Raw genomic sequence first — 18,376 nt, 5'->3', positions numbered from 1 at the left:
TTTCAATTTTACAAAAGAAAATGGTTGACTACAAAAAATACATACAAACAGTGAGCTTGAATATCTGATCTCGATGAGCAACAAACTTGTCATCAGAATACATTCCCATCAGAACAAAGATTTCATTATAAACAACAAAAATCTTTGTTCTCAAATTTCAATTTCAAATCCTGTCACCTCTAAAACTGAATCTTATCAGCTAATGTTGACCAGGGAATTAAGCTTCTTTAACCCTTTCACCCCCAGTTCCCTGTATACAGGTCCAACTTTACCATAGAAAACAATGGATTTGGGACAAACCATGGTGGTGAAAGGGTTACAAGCAGTCTGCATTCAAATTCTCTGGGGTTTTTCCACTTCTATTCAGACTTTCTCCAACTCTCACTTCTGATAAGACTTTTTCCAACCCAACCCTCCTCCATCCATCCATCCCTTAATCCCTGCCTCAAATTTGAAGACGATCATGTAGGCTGCATCAGCAATATGGTTTGGGATATATGACATGCACACAGAGACAAAATTGCAAAGACAGTTATATTTAAGTTGAAATGTTTTATTTGCTTGAAGAATGCTGAATTGCCAGGCTTGAGTTGCCAACAGTGACAGCTTGCATATACAAAATCTAGACCACTACATTGAAGTCTAGTCCAACACTAAGTCAACGCATAAAATGACCTTCCTCAGTTTGTCAAAACTCAGGCTGTCGGCAGGTTGACATTCTTTCAAGAAAACTGGAAGACAAAATGAAGTACTGCAGATATGACATCATACTGACTACACATTGAAAAAGCTGAAGTATGGTATGTTGCAAAAGTAGATTCCAAAACAGTTAATGAATCGGAAAAATTTCATCATGTAAAGACCAGTTTCTTACATGACAATATGGAGGGCCAGTAGCTTTAACTTTTTGATGATTTTTTTGCTATTTTTGTTTTGTTTGTTGAATGCAAGTTCTTGTTCTACACCCCACGGCCCATGCTGAAGCGCATTGAAACACCAATTCTTCAGGTTGTCAACAGTCTCCATATGTGTAAAATGCAATGTTATTATTTGCATTTGAATTCTAGTTTGTACCAGAATTCACTTATCAACAATAAGATGCAGTCTACACATCCACTGGCTAAGATGATAAACCCAACTCGGTGTGTCTCAACATGGTTTCAGAAACAAGGAACAGTAGTTGATATTAAAAACAAAAAAATCATGGAAAAACATCAAATGTTATAGCTACTGGCCTTGAATAAGGCAAAAAAAAAATTGTTTCTGGTCACCAGAGGCGTCATTTCAGAATGTGCACGTTGTGGCTTTTTTGTGTGTGTGTGTTGGGGGGGGGGGGGTTTACATACTCATCAGTACAGCTATCTTTGATATCCCTGTTTGCATGTCCAAAAATATCAAAAAGAAAACGGAAGTATTATGCAGCCAGTGATAAAAGACAACTGCGCTGCATCAATAGTGCCAAACCAGCATTGTAAGGAATAAAAAAAAAGAAAGGACAAAATAAGACAAAAAAGAAAACCGCATCACTTTTGCTGAATGTCAAGGATCAGAAACTACTTTTTTTTGGCCTTAACCCTTTCACCCCCAGTTCCCTGTGTACAGGTCCAACTTTACCATAGAAAACGATGGATTTGGGACAAACCATGGTGGTGAAAGGGTTAAGGAAGATTACACAAAAGAGGATTCCTATAGGAAATTTCAACACATGTTATTGTACAAGGAATTGTTACAATGAGTTGATTGCATGTCATGTTGTACACATACTATAATATGTACACATACAATAGTATGTACATATCCCATAATATGTACCCAAAAATAAACTACCTGCTGTTTACTCAAACAGTATACTTTTTAATTCAGATATTGGGAGCTTCAATTTTTCCCTTGCTTTTTTTTTTTTGAAAATAGTCCTTATGATAAAATATATGACTCTTGATAAATACAGGGAATTTCCATGTTACAAAATCATGTAATCCAGAAAGAAAAACACTTACAGGGCTATATAGTTGTGTGTTATCTTTGTAACATAGTTTTGTTTGGTTTTGTTTGTTGTTTTATTTTTTATTTTTTTATTTTTTATTTTTTTTAGGGAAGCAATCAAATGTTCAGAAATCAAACAAGTTATTTCAGCTTGCCTTAGTTGATTTCATCACATGTATAAAAATGTGATTTTAACATTTCTTTTTTCCTTGTCATGTCTACACCTTAGACATGTTATGAAAATGGCGTGGTTTCACCTTCATATACACGCTGGTAATGTAAGCACGTGTGAGGATGAACCACCTCTTTGAGCTTGTGTGAAGTATCAAAAAATGGGAACAGGTATAATAAGTGTGGCAGAGCTTCCATATTTTGAATTCAATGTACAAAAATGCATTCCTGAAATTCCAGATCAAGATATGGAACTGCTCAAATGAACAAAAAACACTAAAAACTATCAACAATTGCATATACACGTACAGTGCAGGATGAGTAAATGTTTCACTCAGGAAGACATTCCAGATTAATATAATAAATACAGAAAGCATATACCTGTGCAGAAAAAAATGTATTTTCACTCCTACATTCAGCTTTCCAGAGGACCTATATCTCGCGCCTGCTCTATGTCTGTTTTGCCATTGTACATAAAAGAGTTCGCACATGAAGGTGTTCATTCTTTTTGCCAGTGTGATCAAAACTTTAGGATACATCTAAGGCAAATTAAAACTGGTAAAATGAAAAGTATTCTCCTCCTGAGATTCAACATGAATTTTCTCTTGAATTTCACCTGGTAAGATCTAAACTTCTTTTAAATTATTCTAGAAAATTGATGGAAAGGTTCTCAGAAGTAGAGAAAGCCAAATAAATTTCTGAGAAATTACTTGATTTTCCGTCATTTTGGGGTCTTACAGTAGAATTTCATAGAATTCAACAGACAGTGTACAATGCCTGTAGGGACAGACAGACAGGCAGACAGATAGACGCACAGACATACACACTATGCCGCACATCAGCAGATTATAACAGCTGTATTACCTAAGGCACAGTGACAAGCTCCAAAGCTGGTATAGACTTTCTCACTATCTGACAACCAAGTGAACAACTTCACGACACCAATAGACAAACGCAAATGACAAAATATATCAGATATACAAAAATAAAACTTGAAAATAAAACATCAAATTATGACAGACAATTGTAAAAACTACAATAGAACAAAAGAGGCTTAAAAGCAAATGTACAGATGGACACATAGACTGAAAGATCCGTTGCTAGAGGGCGCTCCTACAGCTCCTCTCATTTCAAGACTGGACGTGGTCTGTCACATGCGATGGCAAGATGAAAGAAATTTAGTCATGCCTTCAGCTGTTTCTGGTTGCTAAAATATGCCAATCAATTATGAGGAGGGGAGCGGTGGGGGAGCGTCCTCGAGCAACGGACCTTTCAGTCTAATTGACGGTACTGCTACAACCTCATCCTGATAACAGGCAGTGTGCAGCATCTTGGATGGTCATATGTGATTGGTAGATTGTCTTTATTTATAGCAACTTAAGGAGTCTGAAACTTGGCTACTGAGTAGCTGGTTGGCTGTTTGGAAATAATTTAATGGAAACAATGAGTTTCGAAACAATGAGTTTCAGCCAACCAATTTGCTGAACAGCTTCCAAGACACTGGACAAACATGGCCCATCCCCTTTCTAAAGTATGAAATAAAATAATAAAATACAGACACAAATAGGAAGAGAGAACTCCGACCTCTTTTCCCACTCAACGAATACTGAATATGTAAAACATTTACATATCTTTGTTAGAAACTGCTGCATAATAAAAATATGAATCTCAGCCTGAAAATCTAACAGTTTAGTAGAATTGTACAAGTATGGAAAGACTTAAGTCAAATAGCCTTACGACAAGTATTTAAATTAAAACAATTTGACTGATATTTAATGTACATGAAGTTAGCATGAAACAATTCAACAATGGCAGCTTGTACGATGGATGAATACTAATAAGCCACATCAAATGTCTTGTCCTTTGTCTGAAGAAGACGGTTGTATTTTCTTGAAACACTGCCATGGTAGCTTTCAAGTTTGATGTGTGGGTTCCAAGGGGTGACCTCAATCGGATTTGTTCATATTACTGCTACTGATATGTGTAAACAGATCGTGAAGATTACCACTTTTAATCCAGGCTACTGGTAGACTACAGTTACTCACTAAATTCTGAATCCCTATTGTACTTCTGTGAATTTTCAGAAATACAGCACAAACTAATTTTCCACCCATAATTGGAGATGTTTGGTCACAGCAGGTAAGGGTAGTGTGAATGGGCTAAAAGGACATCGCTGCATGACACAGATTTGTTTTCAAATGCATGATTCCTGCCAGCAAACTCTACTGTGAAACTGAACTTATTGGTTTTGAGTGTTCAGAATTCCAATCCCTCTCAAAGACAGACTGGAGCTGCTGCTGAAAGGTCGGGCTGCCATCGTTGCTGTGGTCGTCAGGATTTGTTTGGTTGACCACAAATCCAATTCCACCAGTGCTAACAAAGTAATCCCCTGACCAATTGGAGGTTCCTGAAATTGAGAACTTTCAAGTTGAGTATGTCAACTTTATACAATGTACATAGCTGTTGTGATCTACTTCAAGCTAAGAGAACTATTCCAAATCTGATAGGCATATGCAGAAATCAAAGACTAAAAGACTAGACAAGGACAGTCAAACTCAAAGACATCACATCTTATCTCACATTAAACCTCATCAACCAATCTGATGATTGGTATATCAGCTGCTTGATAATTTTACTAGGACATACATGTAATATAAATAGACTTTGTTGGAACAGGATCAATACATTTAAAGTCTCTTCAAATTGAATGACTTTCAAGGACTTTTTCAGCAATTTCAAGGACTTTTAAGGTCAAATGTACCATTTTCCAGTTATCACTTTTACGATATACATGTACCATCATTTATACAATATCACACCAGATCATTTCATGATTTTCAAATATCATGGGTTGCTTATCAATTTCCAGGCTTTTCCGGGACTCGATTTCGTTCCTAAGGACATTTCTAGGTCTTTCCAGAAGGCATTAAGAACTTTAGAGGACTTTCAAGGAGCCTACATGTGCAGACCCTGGAAACATGCCATTGCCCGAAAGAGATCCCACTTTACCCTTAATTAGAATGAGCGCCCTCACTCACTATGGTAGAGGGTGGATCAAACCATGCATTAAGAGGGGCGACAGGTCTAATGAGTAGATGTGACAGTTGATGGAGAGAGATCTTACCAACATACGCTGCATTGTCTGTCACCATGTATTTGTTGTGATTGACTCTGGCATACTCCAGTAACTTCTGTGCCTCCGTATATGCTGGCACGGTAAAAAGTTTCTGAAATGAGAAGAACAGGCGTGTTGAATTTACAGTACAAGATAAAGACTGAAGCAACTAGTGGATCATTAGAGTTTTATTAAGGCAGCCCCTACAGTTTGATTACAAAATACACTTGTCCTAACTGTATCAATTTTTCTCACTGGACAGCACATGTGTCAGTTATTTTTAGAATACTCTTTCACAATTCTAACTATTGGTATGTGAAGGGACTAGGACCCTCTACTGCAGCCCCTCTGAAACATCTTAAACCTAACAACATTTTCTTTTTGGACATTATGGAAATTTTGATATTGAGGCATGTTACCCATCATCATATAATTATCAAAAAAGGTGTTAGCTATATAAGTGTACATTATTGTATGAAAGTATCAATACTTCACGACACATGAAAGAACACCTTCCAGAAATAAATACTCAACCAAACGAAACAAAGGAATGCTAACTTAGTGTGATATTACTCACCACTTCAATACGACCTTTGACTGCGCCATCTATTTCGGCTAAAGAGCGCAGGAAATTAAACATCTGAGGCTCCGTGTGAGTCCAATTGCTGGCCAGAATCCTGACGTGGATGCCTTTGTCGTAAGCTACCCTTCTCAGTTTGTCATCAATGACTGACCAATAACTGTGAGGAAATGAAGCAAGTTACCAATTGGTAATGTAACCTGTGCTTGTTGAGTATTTAGGTACATGTACTGGTATCTCATATTGAAGAATTCATCACGCCACTGTGATAAGGTCGTAGCCACAAATTTCAGTATTTGGCTGATGCAAAGAGAAACATAATTATGCAGTGATTTCAGCCTAAAGATGAAAGAAATATTTGACAATGGTGAATTGACAGAAATATTTGACAATGGTGAAATTGAAAGAAATATTTGACAATGGTTTTACACAAAGATGTTGCTTTGAATTTTAGCCAATAAAGCAAGTACATTCTGAGTCATTTTCCGAAGATGGGTGATTTCAAGTAAAATGTCAATTATATCCCCTTGCACTGTCATATTGACTGATTATGAAGATGATGGGGGTAATATATGAGTGATAGCTGGAGGGCGATAGCTGGAGGGCAACAGCATGAGGGTAACAGCATATTAAACACTGACAAAATAAAACAGAATGATGAGACAAATCCAAGATGATAACTTCAGTGCAAATCAGTTGTATTGTGCAAATTTCAGCTGTAGAAATGATTTGCTGCTGTGTTTTCTATGTGGTTTCTACGTGTTATCAATTTTTACCATGTGTGTGTGTGTGTCTGTGTGTGTTGGTGTGTGTGTGATATATATATATATATATATTATATATATATATATATACAAAGTATACAGATGTCCTCTAGGGACATTACAGTGCTCCATGCTGAAAGCAGAGCATTATAAACAATAACACAAATTACTTACTAATTTGAATTGTGACTTACCTCTGCGGATATTGGTACTCAATGGCTGGAATGTAATCCATAACTGCGATACTGACAAACTTTTCAGCTGAGTCAATAACATGAAGTATAGTGTCTATGTCAGAACTGCGTCCTTCGGGGCAGAGTTCTGGCGGTGAATTCTAAAACAAGAAGACGATACAAATATTGGTATCATTGGAGATGTTCCAAAGTAAGATGCATATAAATGCATGAAACACAATCACTTTCTGTTAATTTTCATTAAAAATGGGAAATCAAAGTTTCTTTCTCGGAAATACAAATATTGTGTATAAAAAATCTCTTCTTACATGTGTAGGTATGGAAATCTGTCGGAGCACTTATACTGTGAGGTTAATATGAAAATACTGCAAAGGATGCATGAGGACATTGGAACAGCCTACAATGTATAGCCTGACCTGAAGCAGAGGGCAATGCACTGACATCCTTTGTGGTGCTTTCATGATAACCTTATTATTATACATTTGTACATCAAACATTTGTAACTGGGGCATCAATTGTCGGAGTATTGACCATTTTCGTGCATTGTCAACAATTTTTCTTCAGATGTATTTATGCAAGTGTGGCACGCTATCTTGGACGCACTTCTGGATAGCCATGCAGTGCATCACATGTACAGAGCACGAGACATATTCTGGCACTCGTCAAATGGGTCCCTTGAAACCATTCAACAGTGAACACGCAGATACAGCTGCAGGGGCTGGGGTGCCTGGAAAGGGTAAATGTTCTGGAACGGGCATCCTGTACGGCTTTGTAGCACTCAAAATTCTATTGTTCTCGATGGTAGATGTACCTATATTATACATTTATCATCAAGAACAATTATGATTATATTCAGAGTAATTTCAAAACTGAGACAGTGATATTGCAGCTATCCATATGGACACTGGGCTTGATGCTGTCTCTGGTGAATAGAATATCTTTGAAGCAATTTGAACTGTTGGTTCAATAATCACTTATAGCGCTCTCATTAAACTTTAAAACTTAATAGGCTGTATTCCCCTTGGCAGTGAGTGGAATTTTATTGCAAGAGAAATGCACTTCCAAGTCACTATCATATTCAGTTTGTAAGGGACATGGCTAGAATCATATAGAAAATCATTACGGCACTCGTATGGCAAGTAATTGCAACGCTGATGATGATGACAATGATGATGATGATAATGGTTGGTATAAGCTGGGCATATAAAGTCAATGTGAGTTTGTGCACAATAATTGAAATAGAGATGAAGTTGATAAATTTGTCCAAGACGTGTTAATTACCACCTATTTCCCATAATACCGAAAAACCTCGGACAAAAGTCAAATTATCAACATGGTTTGAAGACAGTGAACTTACAGACAAGAATGTTCTAGTGTCTGTATATTAAACTTCAGTCGCATGGGGCTGGAATATTATACCCTGTGTCATATGAAGATGGCCATTCTTCAGGCAACTCAGACTTTGGGTTTCCCATGTACCAGTAGGTCTCAAATATCTTGGTCATATCTTTGGCTAGGCAGCTACAGTTGTAAATGATGGCTCCTACCTCTTTCACCTGTAGTGATGAACAAAACACATTTAGCTCTCTCTTAAAGGCTCTCTTAAAGGGCCAGTAGCTGGAACTTTGGAGCATTTTGTTTTTCATGTCAACCATAGATTCTTGTTGTACTCCCAAAAGCATGTTTAGATATATGTACACAGTATTCAGATTGTCAACTCATCCAGCGATTGTTATTGTTCACTAGTGAATTCTGGTTAGGACTAGAACTCAAAAGTAAACAATACATTAGTACAGAAATTTGCAAGAAATTTGTGAGGACACTTTCTCGCTTTATTGCAAGAAGTAAGCGAGAATACATACTTTCTCGCGATCAAGCTGCGAGAACTGTGCTTTCTCGCTCTGCATCTGCGAGAAATTGGATTCTCGCAGATGCAGAGCAAGAAAACTAATTTCTCGCAGATTGATTGCAAGAATTCAGTTTCTCGCAGATGCTGAGTGAGAAAACAGGGTTCTCGCAAGCTTATTGTGACAAAATTAAATTCTCACCAATTGATTGCAAGAAAGTATGTATTCTGACTTACTTCTCACAAAAAGTGAGAAAGTGTCCCTTTCTTGCAAAATTTCTCGCAAATTCCTGTACTAGTGATAACAGCACATTTCATACATACATGTACATGTATGTATTGTATTTCGGGGGCTACCCATCCCAGACCCTAGTGACTCCCTAGATTACCAGTAATTAATACAAAACACTGTCAATGTCAATTATCTTGACTCTTGTCCTCAGTAGATGTCTTCCACCTTGAGAAACTTCAAGTGCATGCATAGGGCTATACACATGCATTAGATCGTCAAAAACAAATGTCGGTTGGAAACCTGCATCAACCAATATTCGTTTTAACAGTTTCCAATGATGTGTTTGAATCTGTCTACAGGAGGCTAGGGTGACAGATTGAAACCCCTAAAAACTATTGATGCAGTGGTCTTGTAGACTTGATTTGATATCAATGTAACTTTGCTAACAAATTAGTTGATTAACCCAAAATATTTTCACACCAAAGAAACCCTGTTTTGTAGAAGTTCACAGCGAAATTAGGTGTTTGATATCATCCCCGTAATGGGCCTTCCCTTTTTTTATTGCGAACAAACGCACTCTCCTTTTAACATCATGAATCGATTCAAATATTGAAGCATACCAGCATACATAGCTTTATTCTGGCCATACTGATACTGGTGGACCTGTCAATTATCACAGTTCATAAGATCCAGACATGCTGACTTGGAAAATTGAAGAACCAGTACCATACATGTGTAATCACACTATGAAAATTATACTCTCCAAACAAGGTTGTGCTCTTACACTATTTCAAAACAAGTTTTACCTTGAAAAGTAAAATATAATAATTACCATATATGTTAAACAAAGGTATTCACAAATATATTTTAGTTTAGCCCCATTGTGTGTTGTGGTGAGTCAGACAGTCTGGTGAGAAACATGAATTGAAGTAATTTAAAATCTGGTAAACAGTTTCATGTATACCACATTGCTCTGTCACTTTCAACACAAAATGTTGCTTCAACTCTGTCATTTACTGTTGCAAAGTTGGACCTCTGAACTTAGAAATGGGGGAGGAAGGGTTAACGGTAAATCCTACCATACATGTACCTGAGTCAAAGATCTCCAGTCCAGATTAGCACTCCCTACATAGAAATGCTTGCCATCCACAACCCACATTTTAGTGTGAAGAATTCCGGCATGTGTTGGCATGAACCGCGGGAAATTCAAACTTCGAACTTCGGCCGCCCCAGCCTTAGCCAAGTCAATAGTGTCATTGGAGGGCTCAGACTTGCTGGGTTGAGACTGCGCTATTCGGATTTTGATACCTCTTGTCGTACCTGCAGCAAGCAATCCTGCATAGATATCTTCACCCTACCAAAAATGAAATTTAGGAGTTGATCGATAAGCTGAAGTCATGTAACACAAAGTTCAGGCATCATTGCAAGTATATGAAAAGTACAAGAAACAATTCACAACGCACACTAAACTACTGTATCATATATTATGAAATATGTGATGAGCACATTATTTTTATGAAATATGCAACATCACCCATAGCCATGTTACAAGTGACTATTTTCATGGTAACCAACATTAAACTGAGATATAACAAACAGAAGAAACCTACAAGTATGATGTCTAGTATTTATTTGCTTTCAGTTGTATACCATACACACAACTCATCATACTTCTAAGTGACTTACATGCCAGATACCTGACAGTCAAAATGTGAACGGTAAATTTATTCAATGTCACTGTGTACCATACATTGTACCTTGTACAGCATCTTTAGTTTTGTACAGGGCCTTCTATAATGTAAAGATCACTATTTTTTCAGACTTACACATCAAAATCACTGTGTTTTTCAGACTACTTGTATTCACTTAATTTGTGGATTCAATCAAAATATTGGCATTAAGTCGGCTTGCAGCAAAACGTTAATGATATACAGAAACCATTTTTTCTTGAATCATGAAAATTGCAGATACCAAGATAAATGCTGATCATACTTCTCTGTCTGGACCCTCTCAAATGTCATCCTTGAAGACTTGATCAGGAATAGCATGTCACACATGGTACATGTAAATCATTGAAAGGTACACAAGCCATGAATAGCCTGGTACCAGAATTTCATCATGCCATTCTTTCAATCTCACATTTTAAAGGGCTTAAGTCTTTCAGTGTTTGAAATTCTAAAGATTTCGATAATAACCTTTCTCACAAGCTATGTATGCAAAACTTACACAATCCTTTAAAACTAAAATGAGCACAAGTACACATAATGTTCTTTATTCTACCAAATCCAGGTCTATTGATGGATCAACATAACGAGTGACAGTTACATACAAATTCATAGTGATGTGTTACTTTCTGTTTTTACACTGAAAACAACTGCACATTGTACCAAGCCTAGAAACTGTGAATACTGGCTGCTTGTAAGTGCCAGTGAGAGGAAAATGTGAGTCCTCTTTTAACGTCAAAAATACCTGACAAATTTATGATCTGGTGATTTTGCTCATGTACGACTGACACAAGCACAATCATGATGCTTATACAGTACATGAAAGTTTTCAGTTTGTTGACTAAAATTCTCCATCCTACCTCCACTGCTATCGCAACGTGGTTCAAACCAATTGTTCTCCGATGTTTGGGTACACTCCACTGTTGGCATGTAGGGTGAGAGGGCTAATGAAGTTAATGGTTGCACTCACCTGCCAATCAGAGGGATCTGACTGACCGTCTACACCTCTCAGCGTCCAATAGTAAGCAGCTATGTCAATGTCTTGTTCAGCTATGCTCAACAAATTCATCCATCCTTCGTATATTGACATATGCTTCGTAAAATGTTTTTCATATGTCAGGTTTTCTGGTATGCTTTCCACCAATGTGATGCTGCAAATACAAAGAGCAAAATAGTAACATAAAACCCTTTCACCACCATGGTTTGGCCAAACACCCATTGATATGAATGGTGACTGTGGACCTGTTTACGAGGAATGTAGGGATGAACAGGTTAAATAAAAGCTGCAATTGATTTTTTTTGTTCCGTAAAACCCACAGTCTCTTTTATCATCTCCTCCATACCAGTACGTTGAAAGACAGAAATTGAGCATTAACACATTGGGTACTCAATGCAATTTCATAGTGACAAGTGTTTCTACTTGGACTAAAATTCAAGGTTAACTGAAGAGTAATATTTGACATTCAATGTCATGCACAAGTTGTAGTGATGTGTTGACCAAGGGGTACTTCGACATGATCTTGGGAGGTAAACCAAGCAGTATTTTACAAGAAGAAGAAATACCGGTACAGTGGAAAGTACATTACAGGTTAACCTGTTCACCCCCATTTCTCAGTAAACAGGTCCATAATGACCATTGATAACAATGGGTTTGGGCCAAACCATGGTGGTGCAAGGGTACAGATGTATAATAAATTGACTTGTCAAAGTGAAGACCTGAAAGTTATTGTTTGTATAAAATCAGCTCAATTCATACTGATAAATTCCTCAATATGGAACTATAGAAATTCATAACAATAAGATATTGAGAACAGCAAAATAAAAACATGAGGATATATAGTACCACTCTAAAAGGTCTTCATCATTTTATTTTATCTTGAGATGTGACGGAACTTCCCCAAACTGACTGACTACCGGTATGCATAGACATCATCTGAATTTAAAAATGCTGCCATTTGCACAAAACTACATGTACTTTCCACAAATGTTAGCATTCATTTTTGTCTTTTAGAGTAAACTTAATTTCAAAATCGCAAAATGCTGAAGTTGTCACAAAGTACAGTGTTACAGTTTGCAATATAGCTTTCAAGAATATTTCTGTACGAGTGACATAGTATCGTCAAGTTATCTGAGCTCCTTGTCTGTGGTGTAACCAAGCAGAGTTTTCTGCTCCATGATTTTAAGTAGAATACGCCTCATAGACAGACATTTAGACCCTCAACAGTACTTTTCAGGTCTATCCCTTGTGTGGGCTCATTTTATGCCTCCTAGAGTAAGAAAGAATTTTCAGTCTTTAAGAGCGTTTCGAAAATTGAAAATTTTATTCTTCTTCAGAGTTACCACAGGGATTGCGGCCATTTTGAATGTCAAACATCAGTAAACATTAGGTAATTTGTTTATCTACGGTAGTACCATACTTTGCACAGTGACCCCTGACCTTTATCTTGACTTTACCTTGATTTGATTGTATCTTGAGTTTATTTTGATTTGGTAGGACCACAGTTAGAAGTTTCACTGAGGAAACTTTGAGCAACAGTTTAAATCTTTCAATTTTGAGGCGTTTACGGCTTGAATTGATAACATTATTAATTTAACTACACAATTTGAACGGGAATTTAGGTGACAACATTTTTACCGATAAAGGGTTTGTTTTGAGTAAGAAACAAGCTACTAAAACAGTTCATATTAAAAAATTTGTAAAATTCTTGTTACAGTGTGGTAGTGTGCAACTTTCAGTTTAAAGACAGGGTACTGTGAGCAATATTCGTTTAGAAGTTATGAATATGATCAATAAATGTCATGTATTAAAGTAAACATTTTTCATTATACAACCCTTACACGTGTCTAGTGTGTGCCTATTACTGTACCCTAGCTATCTCTGTATAGTATTTCAATGAAAACAGTCCATATCTGTTAAACGTAGAAAGTCTACTACCTTATGAGCTGCTAATGAGTTATTTGGTCAGGGCGATAAGCCCCTACATTGTTGATCGGCAGAACAAATTAATGAAGGGGATTAGGGAGGGCAATTAACACATATGGACTGTTTTCTTTGAAATACTCTACACAGATAGCTAGGGTAAAGGCACACACTAGACACAGGTAAGGCTTGTATAATGGAAAAAGTTTACTTGAATACATGACATTTATTGATCATATTCATAACTTCTAAATGAATATTGCTCCCGGTACCCAATGGTTTAAATATTAATGTTCCAGTGCTTGTGTACACAAAACAGATACAAAATGCAGTTGCCAAAATAAGTGTAAAAGTGAAATTCACTAATTGAACAGAGGTCAAATCCCCATCCTCTAAATGAAAAATTTCACCGTTTAGACTTATGTATGGACAATCCCTCAGGGCAATACCGTATAAGTGTTGTATGGGTTTAGGAAGATGAAAATATTGAGGCAGATCATGAAATGACATATGAGCAGAATAACCGTTTTACACTCACAGGCATGGATCGTCACATGGTGGCGCTGGCGGGGGTTGATGCTCTCTCCGCTGTAGGTACACCAATAATGACACACCAACGACTGCAGCGATGATGAAAATGATCAATGCGAACATCGGAATGAGACTACGACAGGAGTGCTGAGGATGAACGGCCTCCACGCCATCATCTTGGCTGCTTCCCTTGTTGATTAGGAGTGGTTTCTTTGGGTCCGTTTCCGGAGAGCTTTTCTACATTAATTGAGGCATCAAAACGGAAATATGCTCATCACAATGCAAGCAGATCATAAATGATATTCAATTATTTATGAACAATACAGACTAATTTTGTTATAGGAAACATACTGGTAAAATTTGTTTGCAACTGGTCATGTTACTTGGAATCGCCTTTGGTACTTGGCATTGTGAAATCCCAACTGGGAACTCTTGTCATGGCTTGTGTTACGAGGCTCTAAAACCATTAACCTTGTTTACGCATCTTGAATGAAGACATGGTACAGGCCTGGCCCTTTCTCAACTTAACGCCTTGAAAGAAAAAGACTTTTAACCTTTTGCTCAAACTTTCCTCAATGAAAATTTCAATCATTCTCTGTGAAAATCAGAAATCAAAATCTAGGGTCACCATGCAAATTTTGATACTAGAGAAACAAATTACCCAAGATTTACTGATATTTGAAATTCAAAATGGCTGCCATCCCTGTGTTAACTCTACAGGGAAAAATGCAAATGCAAAGTTGAGATTTTGAAAAACTAAGACAGCGAAATGTTTTCTTACACCAAGAGCTTTAAAATGAGTCCCCACATGTGGTAGATCAGAAAATAATTGTAAAAGTTTGAGAGTCTGAATGTTATGTCTGTCCAGAGGCGCGTTCTACCTTAATGGAGAATAGTTACAAAAATCTACCAGTTTTTTTCACCTTTAACCTTTATACAGTCCATGGTGGGAAACAATGGGCCTGTCCTGAAGTTGACAATGCAAAAGTGAAAGAGCTAAAAGTTTATCAAAGTGTCAGTCACATGATTTGATAAGGGAAAAAAACAAAGGCTCATTTACATGACATCATAGATTGCATTGCTGCATTACACAATAGACACTTGAGCATCAGTGCTCATGAATGTATTCAGTGTCTGGTATTATACCAGTGTTGTGCTATGAGGTACACATAGTTTGACACTACGAATATGAACTGACCACACAGCCATACTTATGCATGAATCACAATACAGTATCTATCATGGAAAAATAGACCAACTACATTGGAATAAATTGCTGCTGTGACCTGGCCAAGTCTCTTCTGCATCTCAAAAATTTGTATGAGTGGACAATATGGTACCAGGGTATCAAGCAGGGGCATATTTAAAGTTTGTTGAGACTTGCGAAACCAAGTTTAGGCTAAACTTTGAAGCGAGGGCGTATAAAATGACAGAAAGTGAAAGTGTATATGTACGTATATGCCTGATGGACAATCAAAATAACAGTCTCAATAGTCATTTCTATGTTGTTGCTGATGTTGAAATGTAAATTAAGTTACTGCAATTCCCATGCTTGCCCAGATGCAAACAATAGTACCAGCAGTAGGTTGTGGCGCATTCAAGATTATGACAAGATGAGCACAATTAAAGGGACAAAGTTGGCCATTTTTCATGAATTTTGTTTGATGCGAGATACTACTTATATTGTTTGACATGTCAAAAGATACTGAATGAATGGGTGACCATGAATATATTCAACCCCGGTTTTAGACACAATAAGTGAAACCATCCCCAAAATGAATTAATGGTCATGACCACTAATTCATTTTCATGATGGTTTCATTGATCATGTCTAAAACTGAGGTTGAATATATGCATGGTAACCCATTCATTCAACTTGATAAAAGTTTCAATAGAAAACAAAGGGCTCGCGTTATGTCAATACCAAATGTTAAGAAGGACTATATGCCGGAACCAGAGATTGAGACCTGCCCCTTTAAGTTGTTTATCCTGTTCAATTCTTTATATCCCTATACACAGATCATCACTTGTCTCAAAAACAAAGTCTAGGATGCAACATTACTTTACTGCAATTCTTGACAAATATTTTTGTTCCACGCATCAACAGCAGTCTTTTGGTCTACTTCCTAAAGCATATTTTTGAAATACCCCCAGTATTTAGCTCATCAGTTCAGTGTGTCAGTGTGTGTGAATTGTTATTGTCGGCAAGTCTAGACCTACATGAACTTGATTATCAACACTAACAATGCATGACACACATATACAATCCATGATGACACATGTGACAAGATGAGTTCTGGGTATTTTCAACACGCCGTTTGATGTAGACCTGAAAACAAATTATCAACAGTGTACTATTCGCTGGGTTTGAAAGGAGATTTTTATGTTGTACAAACAGCTTATTGTTCAACCATGGTTCAACATAGTATGTATAGGTAGTAGCATAGAGGGGAGCCAGAAAATGCTCCCCACAGTGTGTCACCTTTATCAGTCAACATTTAATTCAGACAGTTTTTCGTTGTGAATAGGACAAATTAAGATAGATGTACCCGTACTTGTTATGTATGAAGGAGAAACATGCATAATTTCTCAACTCACTGCTATTAGATTTTGTCATTTTGCTGAAATTTTTGCAAAATGTCAGCATATTCACTGTTTGTGGGCATGTGGTAATGAAACAATCTTAACTGACTCCAAGGTCAGTGCATATTTCCTCCTGAGCAGAAATCTGGAGATCCATTGACCGACAGACTGTCCCATTGCATTGGCCAATTGGAAGAACAGTGATAAACCATTCAAGTTTTTACGAAAGTATGTTAAAAACGAGTCGTTTACACATGTACATGTTATTATTGTGTGGACGTGGCTTTCTATATCAGTATTAAATGCAATACGATGCCTATCATGACCCCATTAACTAATTTTAATTTGCAGTTATTTAAGTGATTTTAGGCACACACAGTACGTATTTGACAGCCTTTGACCTTTGCAGGTCAAGGACCAAAACACTGTAACCTATTTTGGTCTACGTTATTATGGCATTGTAAAATTTGACCCTATGTAGCCTACCATGGTCATGGATCCTCAACCGTGCTGCTAGGAAGCACTGGCGAAAGTCGTCAACCATGGCCGTGTACTGAACAGTAACAATGCCGTCATTGTGCCGTCAGTGTTGACTCAACCGAACTCGTTCAAGCACATTGGACTGTATCATTGCACAGTACATGCGACACTGTCATGCTGATCATGTGTAGTGTAGTGATCATGCAGTGCTGTGGTTTGCCGTATTCTAAATTCCCGCCTATAACAGTTACAACTTCAACAAGTTCAACCAGCTGTTCAAATACAAAGATTTCTGATTATTTTACTGAAATTCGCGTATGATGGTGGAAATCTCAGAGTCATGCATACCTGCCCGTCCGCTGCTGACATCATTCCTTGGTTCTCGTGACCCCGTATACCGTATAGCCTCGAGCTCTGCTGTCACTCGCGACGCAAGATTTCCGTCGAAGTCGTCAATCAAAATTAGCAAAAATTCAAGTTCTGCCGGTGGATAGGGTGGCTATACTCATACACAAAGAGTCAGGGGAGCTTAACACTGACTCAGAATTTCACAACGAGAAACATATCACCTTGCCTGCTGAGTCAGTCGACCCTGAGACCCGGTCACCAGAACACGGAAAGGAAGTTGCCGCATTTTGCTTGTGATACTCCATGATTCAGACGAAAAACAAAAGAAGTCATCTAGAGGGCGTACCGAAACGTACGACTACAGACTGATAGGTTTGCGCGTTTGAACGTAAAAGTAACAAATTTAAGCGTCAGCACCAATCAAGTACGTATTTGCCACCATGTAAATATGCGACAAAACCGATGGACATTGCGTATATACACCATTTAACTCTCCACAGATACAACATACTTCATCAAATAAAATACATGGCACAAAATGTCCTCCACTTGGATATCATTGTTTCGTTTAAATAGGACCGGTAAAATAACAGGTAATTTTCAAGAAGTGAAAACTATTAAACATACTTGCCGTATACGTCCCAACGAATGTTGTTGTAATGAAGTAAAAGGCAAATTTCGCTTAATTGGTTGAATTTAAAGAATACCTTAGAAACAGCGAGATAGTGTATTACAGTGCCAACTAGAAAAGCGATGGCAGCTCTATACATCCATGGAGGTAGTAGCTACCTCCATGATACATCTTGTTTTGTGTTGTTTTGGGGTGAACATGGCAATAACAAAAAGAGCTTAAAGAGAGTGTGACGTTCTCTTATCGATCAGTCGCAACATACGATTGTACATTT

At 37.4% G+C, this 18,376-nt stretch overlaps 1 protein-coding gene across 1 annotated transcript; it reads right to left on the bottom strand.

Moving 5' to 3' along the window:
- Positions 1 to 1,322: 1,322 nt before the first annotated feature.
- LOC139117635 (5'-3' exonuclease PLD3-like) lies at positions 1,323 to 17,642 on the bottom strand. The gene is made up of 10 exons (XM_070680877.1): positions 17,472 to 17,642; positions 14,068 to 14,297; positions 11,580 to 11,760; positions 9,976 to 10,239; positions 8,207 to 8,363; positions 7,515 to 7,618; positions 6,808 to 6,947; positions 5,847 to 6,009; positions 5,279 to 5,381; positions 1,323 to 4,561 (listed from the first exon to the last, which is right to left on the bottom strand). The coding sequence occupies exons 1-10, from the start codon at positions 17,493 to 17,495 to the stop codon at positions 4,377 to 4,379; spliced, it is 1,551 nt and encodes a 516-aa protein (XP_070536978.1). The 5' UTR covers positions 17,496 to 17,642; the 3' UTR covers positions 1,323 to 4,376.
- Positions 17,643 to 18,376: the final 734 nt, after the last annotated feature.

The sequence above is a fragment of the Ptychodera flava genome, chromosome 18 (genome assembly GCF_041260155.1).
Source record: "Ptychodera flava strain L36383 chromosome 18, AS_Pfla_20210202, whole genome shotgun sequence".
Classification (NCBI taxonomy): domain Eukaryota; kingdom Metazoa; phylum Hemichordata; class Enteropneusta; family Ptychoderidae; genus Ptychodera; species Ptychodera flava.
Note: the sequence above shows the minus strand (reverse complement) of the source record. Positions and strands in the feature narration are given on the sequence as shown.

Coding starts and splice junctions, on each gene's coding strand:
- LOC139117635 (XM_070680877.1), bottom strand. CDS start 17,495: ATGATGTCAGCAGCGGACGGGCAG. Junction 14,298..17,471: donor TGTCAGCAGCGGACGGGCAG/GTATGCATGACT, acceptor CAATTAATGTAG/AAAAGCTCTCCGGAAACGGA. Junction 6,010..6,807: donor GAGTACCAATATCCGCAGAG/GTAAGTCACAAT, acceptor ATTTCCTCACAG/TTATTGGTCAGTCATTGATG.